This window comes from Macaca thibetana, chromosome 13, assembly GCF_024542745.1.
Source record: "Macaca thibetana thibetana isolate TM-01 chromosome 13, ASM2454274v1, whole genome shotgun sequence".
In the NCBI taxonomy this organism is placed as follows: Eukaryota; Metazoa; Chordata; class Mammalia; order Primates; family Cercopithecidae; genus Macaca; species Macaca thibetana.
In genome coordinates this window covers 16275827-16292247 of record NC_065590.1, presented here as the reverse complement: position 1 = coordinate 16292247, position 16421 = coordinate 16275827, and the positions used below count along the sequence as shown (strand labels likewise).

Here is a 16421-nt window from a genome sequence, read left to right as displayed (position 1 = left end):
GTTCATCGCCAGGACTGTTGCTGTCACCTCTTACCTATGGTCCCAGATTTCTTGTTCTCATCCCCCTACCCCACCACCATAGTGAATGATGCTCCACCTTGTGATTAAAGAGGTTCTCCTAAAATACAGAGCTTCTCGTTCCTGGCATGACTCCCCACTACATGCAGGTTAAAATCTACCATTTTACCCTGAAGTCTGAGACCCACTGGGGCTTCAGCCTAACTTTCCCAGGATCTCTGCCTGCCTCACCTGCAAAGGCACCTGCTTGTGAGGCCTGATGAGCTTTCTGCAGGCCTATGAGTGCACTGTGCCTTCTTGCCAAGCTGCCTTCTCATTGTCTGTCAAACCCCCGTTCACTTGACACACAGATCATGGTTCTCCTCTGAAAACCTTCCTGGTCACCCCCTTGTCTGTGTATTCACAAGGCCTCTTCCCCATTGCATTGAAGCACAAACCCTCTATCTGTCAGGCCTCCAAGAAGACTTACTAATCAGGTGATTATTATGTATGATTTATTGGTTAGGTTAGCCCCATCACCCAGCACAGCACCTGGCACGTAAGAACTATGTGAATGAATGAATGAACTAATGAACAAACAAATTAATTACAAATAGTCCCTGAGTTTTAGGTCCTATCACTGGGACAAAGGGACATCATGATAATGAAGTAACTTATATTTATAAAATTATTTTTACATTTAAGTTCTTATCTCTTTTCTCATTTATATCTCCAGCCGGTCCTGTGAAATTAATAGAACAGGATCTTTCATGTCCATTCTGTAGACCCAAAGGGCTAAAATAAGTCCGGGGAGGAAGGGCGTGGGGCCCAGGCTGCTGAATGTGGGGATTGTGCTGGGCTCACAGGAGTTACTCTCAGGTCAGCTAGTTGCTGACTGTTCCCTGTGTCTGCATTTTGTAACGTTACAAAAGAACTATGTAAAAACTTATTTTTAATTAAATATATTTTTAATTTTGAGGAAGCTTTAGTTTGATACCTGAGTCCCTCCCAGTAATTCACGTGTGAGGAGGTGGGTGCTGAGGTCAGCTTTTGGGGGCTTTGTGCTGAGCAGTCGCCCCTGACATGCTGATGTAAATAAAGCAGTGAGTGTTAGCAGGGAGAAGCCATTCTATCTGAAATTGACCTCTAAGTAAACTTTGCCGACCCCTTCTACTGAGGGAATGCTAATTGGTTTAAATAGCTGATTGTTTGGACTGCTTTGAGCAAACATTGTTTATGAATGGGAAGGTCGTATGCCTTTTCTCTCGATACAAGTTTTTATTTTTCCTCTGTGTTGTATGAGCTTTCTTTAAGGAACATGAGCAAAGAAGTAATTTGTCTAAAGGATGTTATTCTGAGTGAACAAAGCCAATCTCAAAGGTTGTGTGCTGTATGATTCCATTTAGATAACATTCTCAAAAGGACAAAATTTTGGTAATGGAGAACATATCAGAACAATTTCAGGGGTTAGGTTTGGGGATAGGATGTTCCTTTAAGGGGTAGAATGAGGGAGCTGCTTTTTGGTGATGGAACAGTTGTGTAGCCACAAATCTGTACCTGTCATAAAATTTCATAAACCTATACACTCATTCTTCCCCCCAAAATAAAACAAAGCAGAAACTGGTAAAATCTTAGTGAGGCCTGTATTTTAGTTAATACTATTGTACCAAAGTCACTTTCCTGTTTTGATCATTATACCATGGTTACGTAAGATCTTATCATTGGGTAAAGCTGGGTGAAGGGTGCACAGTAACTCTGCTATTTTTGCAACTTCTTGTAAGTCTAAAGTTATTTCAAAATAAAAAGTTTCTTTTTTAAAGAATTTTTATCATGGGCAAAACCAAATCTCAAAATAAAGAGCAGAACTGCGCTTCATGGTGTTCAATGGTGGAGTGCTTTATAAGTTAGCAGGTAAGAGCTCCAGCTCTGGCATATATTTTTAAATTTTTTATATTTTGTTTTTATTTTTATATGCAATAAGTTACTAACTCATTGCCAATTTTGACCTGCCTTTCTGTTAACAGTGGTGGGCTTGCGTTGATCTTTCAGGCTTTTCTTTTTTAAAAGAAATACTCATTTTATATTTAAATCCACATCTAGGAAACAGCTAAGCTAGCTTTTGTTTTAGTTAGTTGGATATAATTGTTACTATCCTTGTAATAACAGAAAGAGTAATAATAACTAGAATTTATACAAATTAGTTCATAATGCCCACAGTACTTTCTGTAAAGAATTACTTTGAATCACATGGCAAGCTGTGATAATTAGGCAGTTTTGTTGTTGTCTTGCTTTGTCACCCAGGCTGATATGCAGTGGTGCCATCTCCACTCATTGTAACCTCGAAACTCCTGCACTCAAGCAAATCCTCCCACCTCAGCAACCCAAGTAGCTAGGACTACAGGGATAAACAGCTGTTTTCAAATTTTTTGTAGAGACAGGATCTCACTATGTTGCTCAGGCTAGTTAGGCATTTTTTAATATCCATCTTACGTATTAGAAAAACGTTTGGAACTATTAAGAGACCAGTCTTCTTAAGGTCTATTCTCCATGTGGCAGCTGGAGCAATCCTGATACAAGTCAGATCATATCAGCTCTCTGCTCAGAGCTCTGGGTTTGCCACCCAACAAGAGAAACAGGCAAAGGCCTCTCCCACATGTTCCCTCTGCCTAGAACCTCCCCAGGCCCCCAAGTATCAACTTGGCCCCTTTCCTCACCCCAACTCTTTCCTCAGAGGCCATTTCTCAAGGAACCACCTCTGATGCCCCCCACCCATCATTTAAAATTACAGCTTGCTTCCCCACCCATCCTGGCCCTCTGATGGTCTTCTATTTTTCCATAGTACTTATCACCTTCTAATACATCATACATCTTACTTTTTTTATCAAGGTTATTATATATCGCCCATTTCCCTCCCTGAAAATGTGAGCTCTGTAAGGGAGGGGATCTTTGTTTTATTCGTGGATATATCCAAAGTTTCTGGAAAAAATGTCTGGCTTGTAGTAAATACTCAGTAAATATTTGTCTAGTGGATGAATGCAGAGCAGATAGAGAGGTCCAAGGTAAGAAGCTACCTCACTTACGCAGCATGATCTTCCATTTGTTGCTTCCTTTGGTAGAAAGATGGACACAAGGGAAAAAAAAAAAAAAAGAAAGCAGGGACAGAATTGTTTATCTAGTTAATTTGCAGGATTGCTTAATTGAGAACTCAAAGAACTGGCTCAACTGTGCTCTTACGAGTTGCTCCCTCAGCAATCTGATTGTCCTTCCCTCAAGGGAACATTCTGTTACTGAATGTTCCTTAAAAATATGTTTCAGACTGTGTCATAAATATCTTAAACCAGCAGACGACCAAGCAAGAGGGGCGTGAACCATCATAATGGAGTTGGGTGAAAAGGAGAAATTACTATAAGGGGGACGACCTACCCACTAGAAGAGGAGCTGGCTCAGGAGATTGTGGGGGTTCCAGTGCCCGGGACCATTCAGGATAGAGTGGGTGGTGGGGTGGAGACTTAAGGAGGTGGATGCTTTTTCTCCCTGGAAAGTCACAAGGGTTTGGGGCTATAAAATGTCAAGGTCTATTCCAGTCTGGTAGTTATTGTTTATCCACAGAGAGAACTGGCGAGTGAGAGGGAGCTGTCTTCTCCTAGTGTACACTCATTGCTATAGTCAATCAAGGCTTATAAATGAGTGTCTAGCTGGGAAGCCAGTGCCGTTAAGCCATGAAAGTTTAGCAGAAAAAATTAAGCAAAGAAGACTATGTTTGGCCTAAGTGCCGTCTAGTTTTGGAGAAAGTTACCTTTGGTTTGAACCAGTTTCCTCTTCTCTCTGCCGGCATATGGGCGCTAACCACCTGACCTTGTAAACTGTTTTAATACATTGTGTGGTTACTGCCAGGCAATTCAGACTTGGTGTAGGTGTCTTGTGCTAGGACATTTGCTATAGATTGTTTTTTTGACCTTGTGTGCACTATGAAAAGAAGCACACAGGAGAAATGACTGTCCATTTGACCTGAAGTCATGTTCTGTGATAATGTTTCCCTTTCAGCGTTGATAAGCCTGATAGGAATGAAGACCACTGGGCCTGAATTCTGCTACTACAGGATCCTATTATAGGATCTATAACTGGATAATGGATCTCAGTGAAATAAACCTCCTGTTTACCATAGGGCTGGCTCTTCCCCTTATGACAAGTTTGCAATGTGATTTTGTAGTTTATATTCAAGGGTTTCCTAAGAATTTTTAAGAATAATTGAAGTCAGATGACTAATTTTAACCTGCAGATGTCTCCTCCAATATATAAAAAGGATAAGTTAGTAACTTCCTGTGTCTTCTGATTGAGCCAAAGGCAGTTTTTCTAAATATAAGCCAGGTTTTGCAAGCTCATGCAGCCTTGTGGATGAAATGGGCATCTCACTTGGGAGCTTAGGATCTGGAAGGTTAAAAGTGATGCCAAGGCTTGAAAATCAAAGTGTCAGAGGCCTCACCATGAGACAGTGATCAGCAGAGCACAGACCCCTTAGAGGGATCAGTGTCTCTTCATCTTCATCCTGTATTTATCTTCTTTCTTAACATCAATGCTTGACAAAGTGCCCAAAGTCCAGATACTTCGCCAGTTCTCCCTTTCCACCTCCTGTTTTCCTTTCATCTCTTCCTTGCATTACAAAAGAAAAAAGATTCTCACCTGTCTGGAATCACCACTATGAGGCATCAGTTCTCAGTGCTTTGGTCTCAAGATCCGTGTGTGTGTGTGTGTGTGTGTGTGTGTGAGAGACAGGGCCTCACTCTGTCACCCAGGCTGGAGTGCTTACTGCAGCCTCAACCTCCTAGGCTCAGGTGATTCAGCCATCTCAACCTCCCAAGTAGCTGGGACTACAGGCGCATGTCACAACACTCAGCTAGTTTCTGTATTTTTTGTAGAAATGGGGTTTCTCCATGTTGCCCCAGGCTGGGGCAACTTCTGGACTGTAACTCTCGAACTTCTGGACTCAAGTGAGCCTCCTGCCTCAGCCTCCTAAAGTGCTGGGATTACAGGAGCGAGCCACTGTGCTTAGCCTCAAGATCCTTTTACAGTCATAAATTATCAAGAACCAGAGTTCTTGTTTATGTGGGTCATATCTATCTGTATTTACTGAATTAGAAATTAAAACGGAAAACTTTTAAAACACAAAAATACGCAAGTATACATTTCATTGGCCAATACATCTATGCTATGGCATCATCATGTACCGTATAGCCTCTGGAAAATTCTTTTGGAAAATTCATCATACATTCCTGAGATAATGAGAATTAAAAGAGCAAGTAATACATTATTATTATTATGAAAATAGTTTTGACTCTGAGGACTACTGAAAGGGTCTCTGGAATCCCCAGAAGTCTCTTGACCACATTTTGAGAATGACTGCTGGGTGCATTGTCTTGGGGTTAAGAAATTTCCAAACTGTCACATAGACAGAAAATCCCAAATTTTGGTGGGGGGCGGTGGCTCACGCCTGTAATCCCAGCACTATGGGAGGCTGAGGCGGGCAGATCATCTGAGGTCAGGAGTTCAAGACCAGCCTGGCCAACATGGTGAAAACCTGTCTCCACTAAAAATACAAAAATTAGCCGGGCATGGTGATGCGTGCCTGTAATCCCAGCTACTTGGGAGACCAAGGCAGGAGAATCGCTTGAACCTGAGAGGCGGAGGTTGCAGTGAGCCGAGATCATGCCATTGCACTCCAGCCTGGGTGACAGAGCAAATCTCAGTCTCAAAAAAAAAGAAAAGAAAATTCCAAATTTTGTCCAGCAAAGAAAGGAGTTGCCCTTCCAATGAAGTTGCATTTATGTTTAAGAATCACTTATATTGTCTTGATCAGTTGCATCCTAATAGTGAGTATAATCAATTCAGAAGAAAATATTTTTGCAATTTCAAGGTATATGTATATTTTTGTTGCCAATAAGTTCCTATGGCTTAAGCAAAAACTTTCAAATGTGTGCCATTTCCACTTTCAAATGTGTACCATTAGGATGAAATTCTTGGGGGTGGTGGAAGAGTCATGGAGGAAAACTTCTTGCTGCTGGGGAACAGTCGTTTCACTGGGTGTTGGTGTCAAGATATTCAAGGTACCTCAAATTACATTCTTTGAAACTGTTTAAATTATGAAAAATTTAAGGATGCAAACTTCAAAATGTGTGAGAGGCCACATATATTTTTCAAAATTCTCTGGGAGGAATACAAGCACCAGACATAAAGACCCCGAGGCAGAGTATCACAGGGATCCTTTTACAGATGTGGGTGTAATGGGTGTGAGAGAAATATTCCTCCTCAGCGCAGTAAATATTTTCTAATTCACTACACGAACTAGTAGCAGTGTCATGTCTCACTTGAGAGGAAGTGACCTACGGGGAGTTTTTGTTTCTTAGCACTTGAAATTTTCAAGAGAATTTAATTAAGCAATCCAGCTTAGGATTTTCCTCCAGTCTGAGGGAAGTATTCCTCATCTTGGAAAATTAAGATGCTGTGAGGTGTCTGTCAAATTCTCCGTATAATACAATGTTATTTTTGAAGAAATGAAAGGTTACCACCAAATCCTAGGACAGAGATACATGGGTTTGCCTTTCCCTGAGGGACCCCTGTGTAGTCAGGAAAACGCAGACACTGGCGACACCTTCCACCTGGATGGAAAATATCAAAAACCCACCAGCACTGATTTTCTTTTTTATGCACATTTAACCCCTCAGGAGAAGTACTAATATAAAAGGGATCAGATATGCATTTTTTCTACAGCTTCTCCCAGTCACAGCCCTCTGCCACATACTGGCCGCTTGACTACAGCCCAGGCACAGTCAAGGCCACGCAGGCATCCGGCCAGGAACAGCTTTTCTAGGCTGATGCCTGCTGTGCTTCCCTCAGCAGGTTTTTTTCCCTTTCATTCTTCAAATATTTGATTACTCTATTAGTGACAAGCTTTGAGTTTAAAAATATCTGATGGAAAATTTCTTACATATGTAGACAGAAGAAAACAAAATAAGTTTTTCTGCTAAGAAGCAAATGGTGGCATATTTTCAACAATTTTATGAAGATACTACTGTGTGCCAGATGATGTTTTTGTGTGCCACAGATATAGAAGTTTCCAGATTCAACTAAATAGTATATACTGTATAGTTGTAGTTTTAAAAACCATTCAGGCCAAGTGTGGTGGCTCACACCTGTAATCCTAGCGTTTTGGGAGGCCAAGGCAGGCAGATTACCTGAGGTTGGGAGTTCAAGACCAGCCTGGACAACATAGTGAAACCCCGTCTCTACTAAAAATGCAAAATCAGCTGGGTGCGGTGGTGCACGCCTGTAATCCCAGCTACTCGGGAGGCCGAGGCAGGAAAATCACTTGAACTCAGGAGGTGGAGGTTGCAGTGAGCCGGGATTGCGCCATTGCACTCCAGCCTGGGTGACGACAGAGTGAGTCTCAATCTCAAAAAAAAAAAAAAAAAAAAAAAAAAAAAATTCAAATTTTAGGATTGTTTTAAACTTATAGAAAAAAACTGGGGATAATACAGCGATTTCCTATAAACCCCACCCCCACTTTCCCCTATTGTTAGCATTTTACATTAGTGTGTTGCATCTGCTACAATTGATGACCAATACGGATACCTCATCATTAACTAAGGTCCATACTTTAGTGATATTTCCTTAGCTTTTTACCTCCTATCCTTTTTCTGTCCCAGGATCTCATCCAGGACACCACATTGCATTTAGTCATCTATGTCTTATTAGGCTCCTCTTGGCTGTGACAATTTCTCAAACTTTCCTTGTTTTTAACGGCCTTGACAGGTTTTAGGTCTTACTGGTCAGGTGTTTTGTAGAATGTCCGACAATGTAGAACTGACTGGCATTTTTTTCATGATTAGCCTGGGGTTTTTTTTTGTCCTCGGGAGGAAGACCATAGAGGTGAAGTGACATTTTCATCACCTGTTACCAGAGTACATTCTGTCAACATGATACACCACTTGATCATCTGGCTCAGGTAGTTTGTCAGTTTCTCCACTCAAAAGTTTTCTTTTTTTTTTTTTTTTTTTTTTTTTTGCTTTTTCCATAATGTACTTGTTGGAAGGAGTCACTGTATGCAGCCCATTCAGGAGTGGGGAGTTATGCTCCACCTCTTTGAGGGCAGAATATCCAATAAACTATTTGGAATTATTCTGCAAGAAGGTTTGTCTATTCTCTCCAGTTTATCTAATTATTTACCGATATCAGTAGAGACTCCTGGATGTTTTTTTCTTCTTTGGGTTATAATCCAAAGCTACTTTATTTTCTTGCTCAAATTGTGCTAGCTTTGGCCATTGGGAACTCTTTGAGTTAGCTCCTGTGTCTCTTTGACATGCCGCATCATTGTCTCTCTCTCCTCCGTGTGTGTGTGTGTGTGTGTGTGTGTGTGTTGTGTGTTGTGTTTGTTTTACATTTTACTCCAGACTCATATATTTCCTGCCCCAATCTGAGAATCAGCCGTTTCTCCAAGAGCCCTGGTTCCATTTATTGGAGAATGGCATTAGAAAACAAGATCTGGGTAACTTGTCTTCCTATTTAAAATTAATAAATCAATTTTTAAAAGATGTCTTCAAACCTCTGAAATGATAGAATTTTTCATTTAGCACTAGTGTCTTCTCTTCAATTAGTTATAACGCCTTGCATTTATGTAATACATCCTTGTGAATTGACCAGTTTTTACTATTAAAAAATGATTCATTGCAACACATCTTCTGAGATTTTTAAGCTGTGGCTTTTATTTTGCTATTTCTGGTATTCTGAAATATGCATAGCATAGTGGCACTGTATGTACTGGGGGGATAGGCAGCCTATCCTATCAAGTGAGCCTCAGAACCCACTTTCATTAATATTAATATTAATATCCTTAATATTTTCCTAAATATCCAGCGATTTGCAGTAAAAGTCGAAATGATCCTGTTTTATCACCTAATGTCTCATTTATTCAGGATCTGAATAAATGAAAGCAGCTGCCTTTTGGGCCCATGGCTGCCTTGCTCTTGGTGCCTTGGGTTTAATCCCAGGTTTGTTTCTCCGTAGCTAGCACACCTTTTAAATTAACTTTACCCTAATGCCCAAAAGCCATGAACCAAGATAATGCAAAGACAACCATAGAATTGTGGTGAACAGCAGCCTGTTTCTGTGCTGCTGGTCTCATGAGTCTCCTTCCATTCCAGGCCTGACAGAGATGGCGGTCTTCAGTTGTGAGGCCCACAATGACAAAGGGCTGACCGTATCCAAGGGAGTGCAGATCAACATCAAAGGTAAGCAGCAAGACTAGGTTCCCCATGCATGTTCTGGGAGCTGGTGAGGACGCAGCATGAGCTTGCAGCCGGCTGCCTGGGTGTGGGTCCTGGCTTTCTCACTGATGTTCTTTGTGATCTTGGACAACTCACTTCTCCTCTTTGGTGTCAGTGTTGTCCTCTGAAAAGTGGAGATAATTACAGAACCTACCTGTTGTTGAGGCTTATTGATTGAATACAAGTAAAATTACTCGAAGTGCCTGGCATATAGGTCTTTGATAAACATTCACTCATTGAGCTCTGCTTACTCCAAGAAGAAAATAAACTACAATGTTTTCTCTTTCTTAGTTCCTGTTTTCACTTTTCCCTCTTCCACCCTGAACTACTCATTAACCCTTGAAGAGGCCTGGGGATGGGGCTGGCTTGGGGCATGATCTAGGAAATGGACCCTGTCCTTCCCAGGTCAGCAGGGCCAGACATGACTCAAGGAGACAGAGGAAAAGCAGGGAGCAGATCACTCTTTGGAGCCCAATGCTCCTATCCCTCTTCCTCCTAAACTCCGTTTTCCTCTTGGTTCCTCTGAGCTAGGATTTCACTAGGCTGAGCTTGCTTGGCAGTGAGTTATGATGATAGAATTAAAAGCATACATTTGAAGGCCTCCAGGCTAGTGGAGACATTTCAGTCCAATCTACCTTATTCTCCTTCTGTGTGATCAAAGGTATTAAACTTGAAATATGAAAGAAAAGAAAAACCTACAAGTAGATACTACCTTTTTATCTCGTATTAAATCATCCTCCTAGTGTGTCATAGAAATTCAAGCAAACTTTATGTTTTATTATTTGATCTTAGTTTAAATATTGAGAAGTAATTATTTGGCTCATGTTCCTTTCCTCTTGTCCTTAGGGAAGCAGTGCAAGGAAAAAGCAGAACTTGTTTAATAATGAATTAAAGGTTGGGTACATACAGAAGGAGAATTCAAAATTACAAAAGAAATTATGCTCAAAAAAGATGCTAATTTTAGTTTCAGCAAATCAACCGGACAAAGGCTATGAAAGGGAATATCCTAAAAGTTCACTGGGATAAAAAAATAACCAAACTAAAAGTTATTACTGGAGGAAGTGTATAACTTCCTTCCTTCATCACAATTCCCATTATTACGATTTCCAAAAGACATGTTGGGAATGTCAAAAATTCATGAGTGGGTGTGAGTTTATAAAGACTTTTTCATAAAGTATAAACTTCTTAAAATTTAAAAATATATAAAATGAAAAGCACTTCTTCAATTTTATGCTTCAGAATCTCTGCTAAGATTTTGTTCTATTAGATCATTCTCCAAACTTCTGTTTCTGGCTTTCTTTTACTGTAAAATTTATATCAAAGCTACCAAGACTCTCTTCTTCTAATGTATAATTACTATGGTATATGTGGTCAACTTTTGGTCTGGAAAGGCAGTTGCTTTAGGGCAGTTCCACAAATAATCTGCAGAGGAAAGTGAGTCAAACCTTACTCTTCCCCATTCCCAATGCTGTGCGTCTACTAGCAAAACCCAAACTCCTAAATGTGGCCCCCAGGGCACGCTTGATATGGTCTTAACACACCTTCCTCCTTCTCTCCTGCTCATTCCATCATCACCTTCATCCTCACCACACCACCCCCCCCACCGGGCCTCATCCACAGCTCCCTGCATTTATTCCTCACCACAGCTCCATGCAGCGGTGCTGTTACTCTCCCCATTTATAGAGGAGAGAACTGTGTGTAGTTGTAGACAGGGCGTGTAGCTGTGCCTGGGGCCATACAGCAGGACAGGGGGTAGACCAGACTTACAGTCCCTGCTGGTGTTCCCACCGTCTACTTGCTGCCCTTGGTAATAGGCCTCCAGTGTCCTGTTGAGGGACACAAGCTCCAGGGTCAGGCAGACCAGAGTTCAAGTCCCCGTTGTACGGCTTACAACCTCTCTGTGACCTTTGCCAAGTTTTTAACTTCTCTCATCCTGTTTCCTTATCTGTGAATGGGGCTTGTAAGACTAGCTCTCTAATAGGATTCTAGGAATGATAAAAGAAAGCCCTCAAAGTGTCTGGCACATAGTAAGCACACAAAATGTTAGCCTTCATTTTTAATTACGAGTGTACTTATTATTATGAATTAAATTCAGCACAAAGCAATAAGATTCCCCAAATTTAAGATCCTTCTTGGATTCTAATTGAAATAGCTACCCTTTACCCACCTGTAGCCAACGGTGTAGCACACCCTTTCCAGACACGCACCTCCTCCCCTCCCCCAGCAGATGCAGTTGGCTCTTTTGATTGAACCGACTCTTAGTGTTTTCTCAGCCTGGAAAGCTTCTCCCCCTACACATGCACACATACACATGCACACATACACATGCACACATACACATGCACACATACACATGATACGCATGCACACATACGCATGCACACTTACACATGCACACATACGCATGCACACTTACACATGCACACATACGCATGCACACATACGCATGCACACATACACATGCACACATACACATGCACACATACGCATGCACACACACGCATGCACACATACACATGCACACTTATGCGTGCACACACCCTCCTGTGGCACCCCTCTCTTCTGGTGACAGGGCGCTCCTATTCTTGGTTAACGTGGGTCGCCTATACCAGGCCGTGTGCTCCATGAGGGCAGAGCTATGACTGTGTCTCTCTTTAGTGCACTAGTGCCCAGCCAGGTACACACAGTAGTCCATGAACATGTACTCCGTAAAGGACATGAGTATTCCACATCTTTTCCAGTTCAAAGTCCTCCTCATTTCATCAGTGGGTCTGCGTTTCACTTCTTTGGCCCTTCACTGGAAGACTTATCCGCAGGCTGGTACAATTATCCTCAGGCATAGGGAGGCTCCTCTTGAAAACATAATTCCGTTTATTAATGCATTTGTTTGGTAGCTGTAGCCTCTCATTATCTTTAATTGTGTTTGTGTGTGTGTGTTTTGTTTTATGCAGCAATTCCCTCCCCACCAACTGAAGTCAGCATCCATAACAGCACTGCACACAGCATTCTGATCTCCTGGGTCCCTGGTTTTGATGGATACTCCCCGTTCAGGAATTGCAGCGTTCAGGTAAAGCTCCGTGGTGAAGGGGGAAGTAGCTGTTTGGCGCTCTCTGTGGGTCTAAGGATTTTTCTTCCTTCCAAGGATGGACACGGAGGGCATTTCTCCATCTCTGTACAGAGTCCCCTGACCTCCCTGCTTCAGTGTCCAGCATGCATGCACCATTCTATGTCCATGCTCTGCCCACGACACTCTGTCCTTCCTGTGAAGGTTTCAGGGCCCAACCGGAAGCAAAATGTGTTTCCAAGGGAGAACATCATGAGGCCAGGGAGAGTCCTTCTTCTTCTTTTGTTTTTTTTTTCTTAGACAAAGTTTTGTTCCTGTTGCCCAGGCTGGAGTACAATGGCGTGATCTTGGCTCGCCGCAGCCTCCACTGGGTTCAAGCAATTCTCCTGCCTCAGCCTCCCGAGTAGCTGAGATTACAGACATGCGCCACCATGCCCGGATAATTTTGTATTTTTAGTAGAGATGGGGTTTTATCATGTTGGTCAAGCTGGTCTTGAACTCCCAGCCTCAGGTGATCCGCTCTCCTCGGCCTCCCAAAGTGCTGGGATTACAGACAGACATGAGCCACCGTGCCCAGTCAAGACCAGGAAGAGTTCATTCTTAAGGTCCCAAAACACATGCTTATGACCAGGAGTTGAGGAAGCCAGGCACTCCCCAGTGTGGCTCCTCCTGGGCTGGTGGCCATGAAGGACAGAAGGGCCAGCACAAGCTAGATCGTCTGTGCTATTGAGCGTAGCACCTTAGCCAGTGTCACCTGGGGATCCTGGGCATTACAGGCCTTGTGGAGTCTTCAGACATTTTTCCCTGCTGCCTAGAATGGGTATGAAACAGTGCTATTAGCTGTCCTAAAATGATACCTTGCCCATGATGTAAGCTCTGCTCTTGAGTGTTCACTTCATAAAAATGAGAATGGTGGCAGTAACACAACTGTTTACTAAGGGACCACAATGGCCCAGGGGCTTTGCAAACATTATCTTCTTAAAACACACCAGCACTGCAGGCTCAGAGTACTCACACAGCCTGTGAGTGGCAGAACCAGAACTCAAGCCCGGGAAGCTCCAATGCCTACAGCAGCGCTCAGAACCATCAGCTCTCCCGTCTCAGGAGAGACATGGCATTTGGGAGCAGGTTACCGAACATGCAGGAATTATCCACTAGAAGTATGAATGCCTGGTACTTATTCATACAGTAGGGTCAGGAATTAGTTTACTAAATATCCGGTCTCATTAGTTAAAAATATGTTAACTTGACACAGGCCAACTCAGCTCAAAGAATTTTGTGTTGACAACTAGATGTTTTTACTTGGTAGTCAAATTATTTTCTCTGTTCTTACCGCCTCCAACTCTTATCTAACAGCTGTTCCTTCCCTGAACAGGAAAAGCCTGTATTATCCCTAAAATAGCCTCCACCCTCACCCACCGCCTCCAGCCTTTCTTAATTCTTGCTCAGTTTTTTTTTTTGTAAGCCTCCCAAGCACTGGTAAGTGTTAGGAATTCTTATTGCATCTACAATTCCTCACCAGGAATGGCCTTTTTTGTGATTGATTTTTTTAACACCTTTTTTTGAGATATAGTTTACTTTTTTTAAAAAAAAATTTGAGGGCGCGGTGGCTCAAGCCTGTAATCCCAGCACTTTGGGAGGCCGAGGCGGGTGGATCACGAGGTCAGGAGATCGAGACTATCCTGGCTAACATGGTGAAACCCCGTCTCTACTAAAAATACAAAAAACTAGCCGGGCGTGGTGGCGGGCGCCTGTAGTCCCAGCTACTTGGGAGGCTGAGGCGGGAGAATGGCGTGAACCCGGGAGGCGGAGCTTGCAGTGAGCCGAGATCGCGCCACTGCACTCCAGCCTGGGAGACACAGCGAGACTCCGTCTCAAAAAAAAAAAAAAAAAAAAAAAAAAAAAAAAAAAAAAAAAAAAAAAAAATTTGAGACGTAGTCTCACTCTGTTGCCCAGGCTGGAGTGCAGTGGCACAATCTCGACTCACTGCAACCTCTGCCTCCTGGGTTCAAGCAATTCTCCTGCCTCACCCTCCTGAGTAGCTGGGACTACCGGCCAGTGCCACCACACCCACCTAATTTTTGTACATTTAGTAGAGATGGGGTTTCACCATGTTGACCAGGCTGGTCTTGAACTCCTGACCTCAAGTGATCCACCAGCCTCGGCCTCCCAAAGTGCTGGGATTACATGTGTGAGCCACCACGCCCAGCTGAGATATATTTTATATACCATAATATTCACCCCTTATTTAAAATGTACAATTTAACGGCGTTTAGTATATTCAAGAGTTGTACAGCCATTACCACTGTCTAATTGTGTCTGTATCTAATTTGTCTGTAGTTTTCTTGTGGTAGCTTTTTCTGGTTTTGGCATCAGTGTAATATTGACCTTCTAGAATAAGTGTGAAAGTCCTCCTCCTCCTCCTCCTCCTCCCCCTGCCCCTCCTCCACCTCCCCCTCCTCCTACCTTCCCCTCCTCTCCCCTCCTCCTCCTCCCTCCTCCTCCTCCTTCTTTTCTTGGAAGAGTTTGTGAAAGATTGATGTTAAATCTTCTTTAAATATTTAATAAAATTTGTTCTCTTTGTGGAAAGTTTTTTCAATACTAGCTCAATCTTTTTACTTGGTATACATCTATTCAGATTTTCTATTACTTCTTGAGTGAGCTTTGGTAGTTTCTATGTTATAGGAATTTGAACATTTCATCTTAGTTATCTAATTTATTGGTATGCAATATAGTACATAGTATTCCGTTATAACCTTTTTTATTCTTTGAGGTTAGTAATAAGATCTCCTGTTTCACTCCAGCTTTTAGTAATTTGTTTTCCCTCTTATTTTTCTTAGTCCAGCTAAAAGTTTGTCAATTTTATTGATCTTTTTGAATAACCAACTTTTGATTTTGTAAATTTTTTCTATTTTCTATTATCTGTTTGATTCATTTCTGCCTTAATTTTTGTTTCTTTTTTTTTCTGTTTGGTTTAGTTTGCTCTTTTTCTAGTTTTGTAAGGTAGAGGTTAGGTTATTGATTGTGTTTTTTTATTTAAAAAAATAGGCATTTACACTCTACATTTCCCTGTAAGCACTGCGTTAGCTGCATCCCATAAGGTTTTGTTGTTGTTGTTGTTAATTTCAAGTTTTCTGTAATTTTCCTTGTGATTTTTTTTTTGTACTCTTGAGTATTTAGAAGTGTGTATTTAAATTGTCACATAATTATGAATTTCCCAAATTTTCTTCCTTTACTGATTTCTAGTGTTATTCTACTGTGTTTGCAGAATATACTTCATATGACTGTGATCCTTTTAAATTTCTTAAGGCTTGTTTTATGACCTAAGTTCTATCCTAGAGAAAGTTTTGTGTGCGCTGAGAAGAATGTACATTCGGCTGTTGTTGGAGGAAGTGCTTTGTGCATGTTGTTCAGGTCTCGTTGGTTTAGAGTCTTCGGTCTTCTGTTGCCTTGCTGATATTCTGTCTCATGGTTCCATCTGTTATTGAAAGTGGGGAATTGAGATCTCAACTCTTATTTTGAATTGTCTATTTCTCCCTTCCATTCTATCAGTTTTTGCTTCATGTTATTTTGGGGCTCTGTTTTTAGAAATATCCAGGCCTCTTTCCCTAGAGGTAGACATTTATTTATTTATTTATTTGTTTGTTTGAGACAGAGTTTCACTCTTGTTGCCCAGGCTGGAGTGCAATGACGCGATCTCGACTCACTGCCACCTCCACCTCCCGGGTTCAAGCAATTCTCCTGCCTCAGCCTCCTGAGTAGCTGGGACTACAGGCACCTGCCACCACGCCCGGCTATCTTTGTGTTTTTAGTGGAGATGTAGTTTCATCATGTTGGCCAGGCTGAGGTAGACATTTATATAACAGGGACATAACTGAAGCATGGGCCAGCCCTTTTTAAAACTGTTACCAAAGCGCTGAGCTGTTTGAAGAGCCTGAGAGGACATGAAACACGAGGATGGTGAGCTTCAGGGAGACTCTCAGGAAGAGTACCGCGCCACCTTGAGACAGCAGGTCTCAGGGTGACGTGAGGTGGGCAGGATG

General features: G+C 42.1%; 1 protein-coding gene across 2 annotated transcripts in view; it reads left to right on the top strand.

The window, feature by feature from the left end:
* The window catches only part of MERTK (MER proto-oncogene, tyrosine kinase), a 135373-nt gene that overhangs the window by 59378 nt on the left and 59574 nt on the right, over positions 1-16421 (top strand). Inside the window, exons 1-3 of one of the 2 annotated variants that reach the window (XM_050753007.1) lie at positions 1049-1908; positions 9192-9278; positions 12266-12381. In XM_050753007.1, coding sequence (XP_050608964.1) covers positions 1872-1908; positions 9192-9278; positions 12266-12381 — 240 coding nt within the window. In that variant the 5' untranslated portion in view covers positions 1049-1871. Of the gene's footprint in view, positions 1-1048; positions 1909-9191; positions 9279-12265; positions 12382-16421 lie in introns of those variants that run through there. The other variant, XM_050753006.1, reaches the window with a different exon arrangement.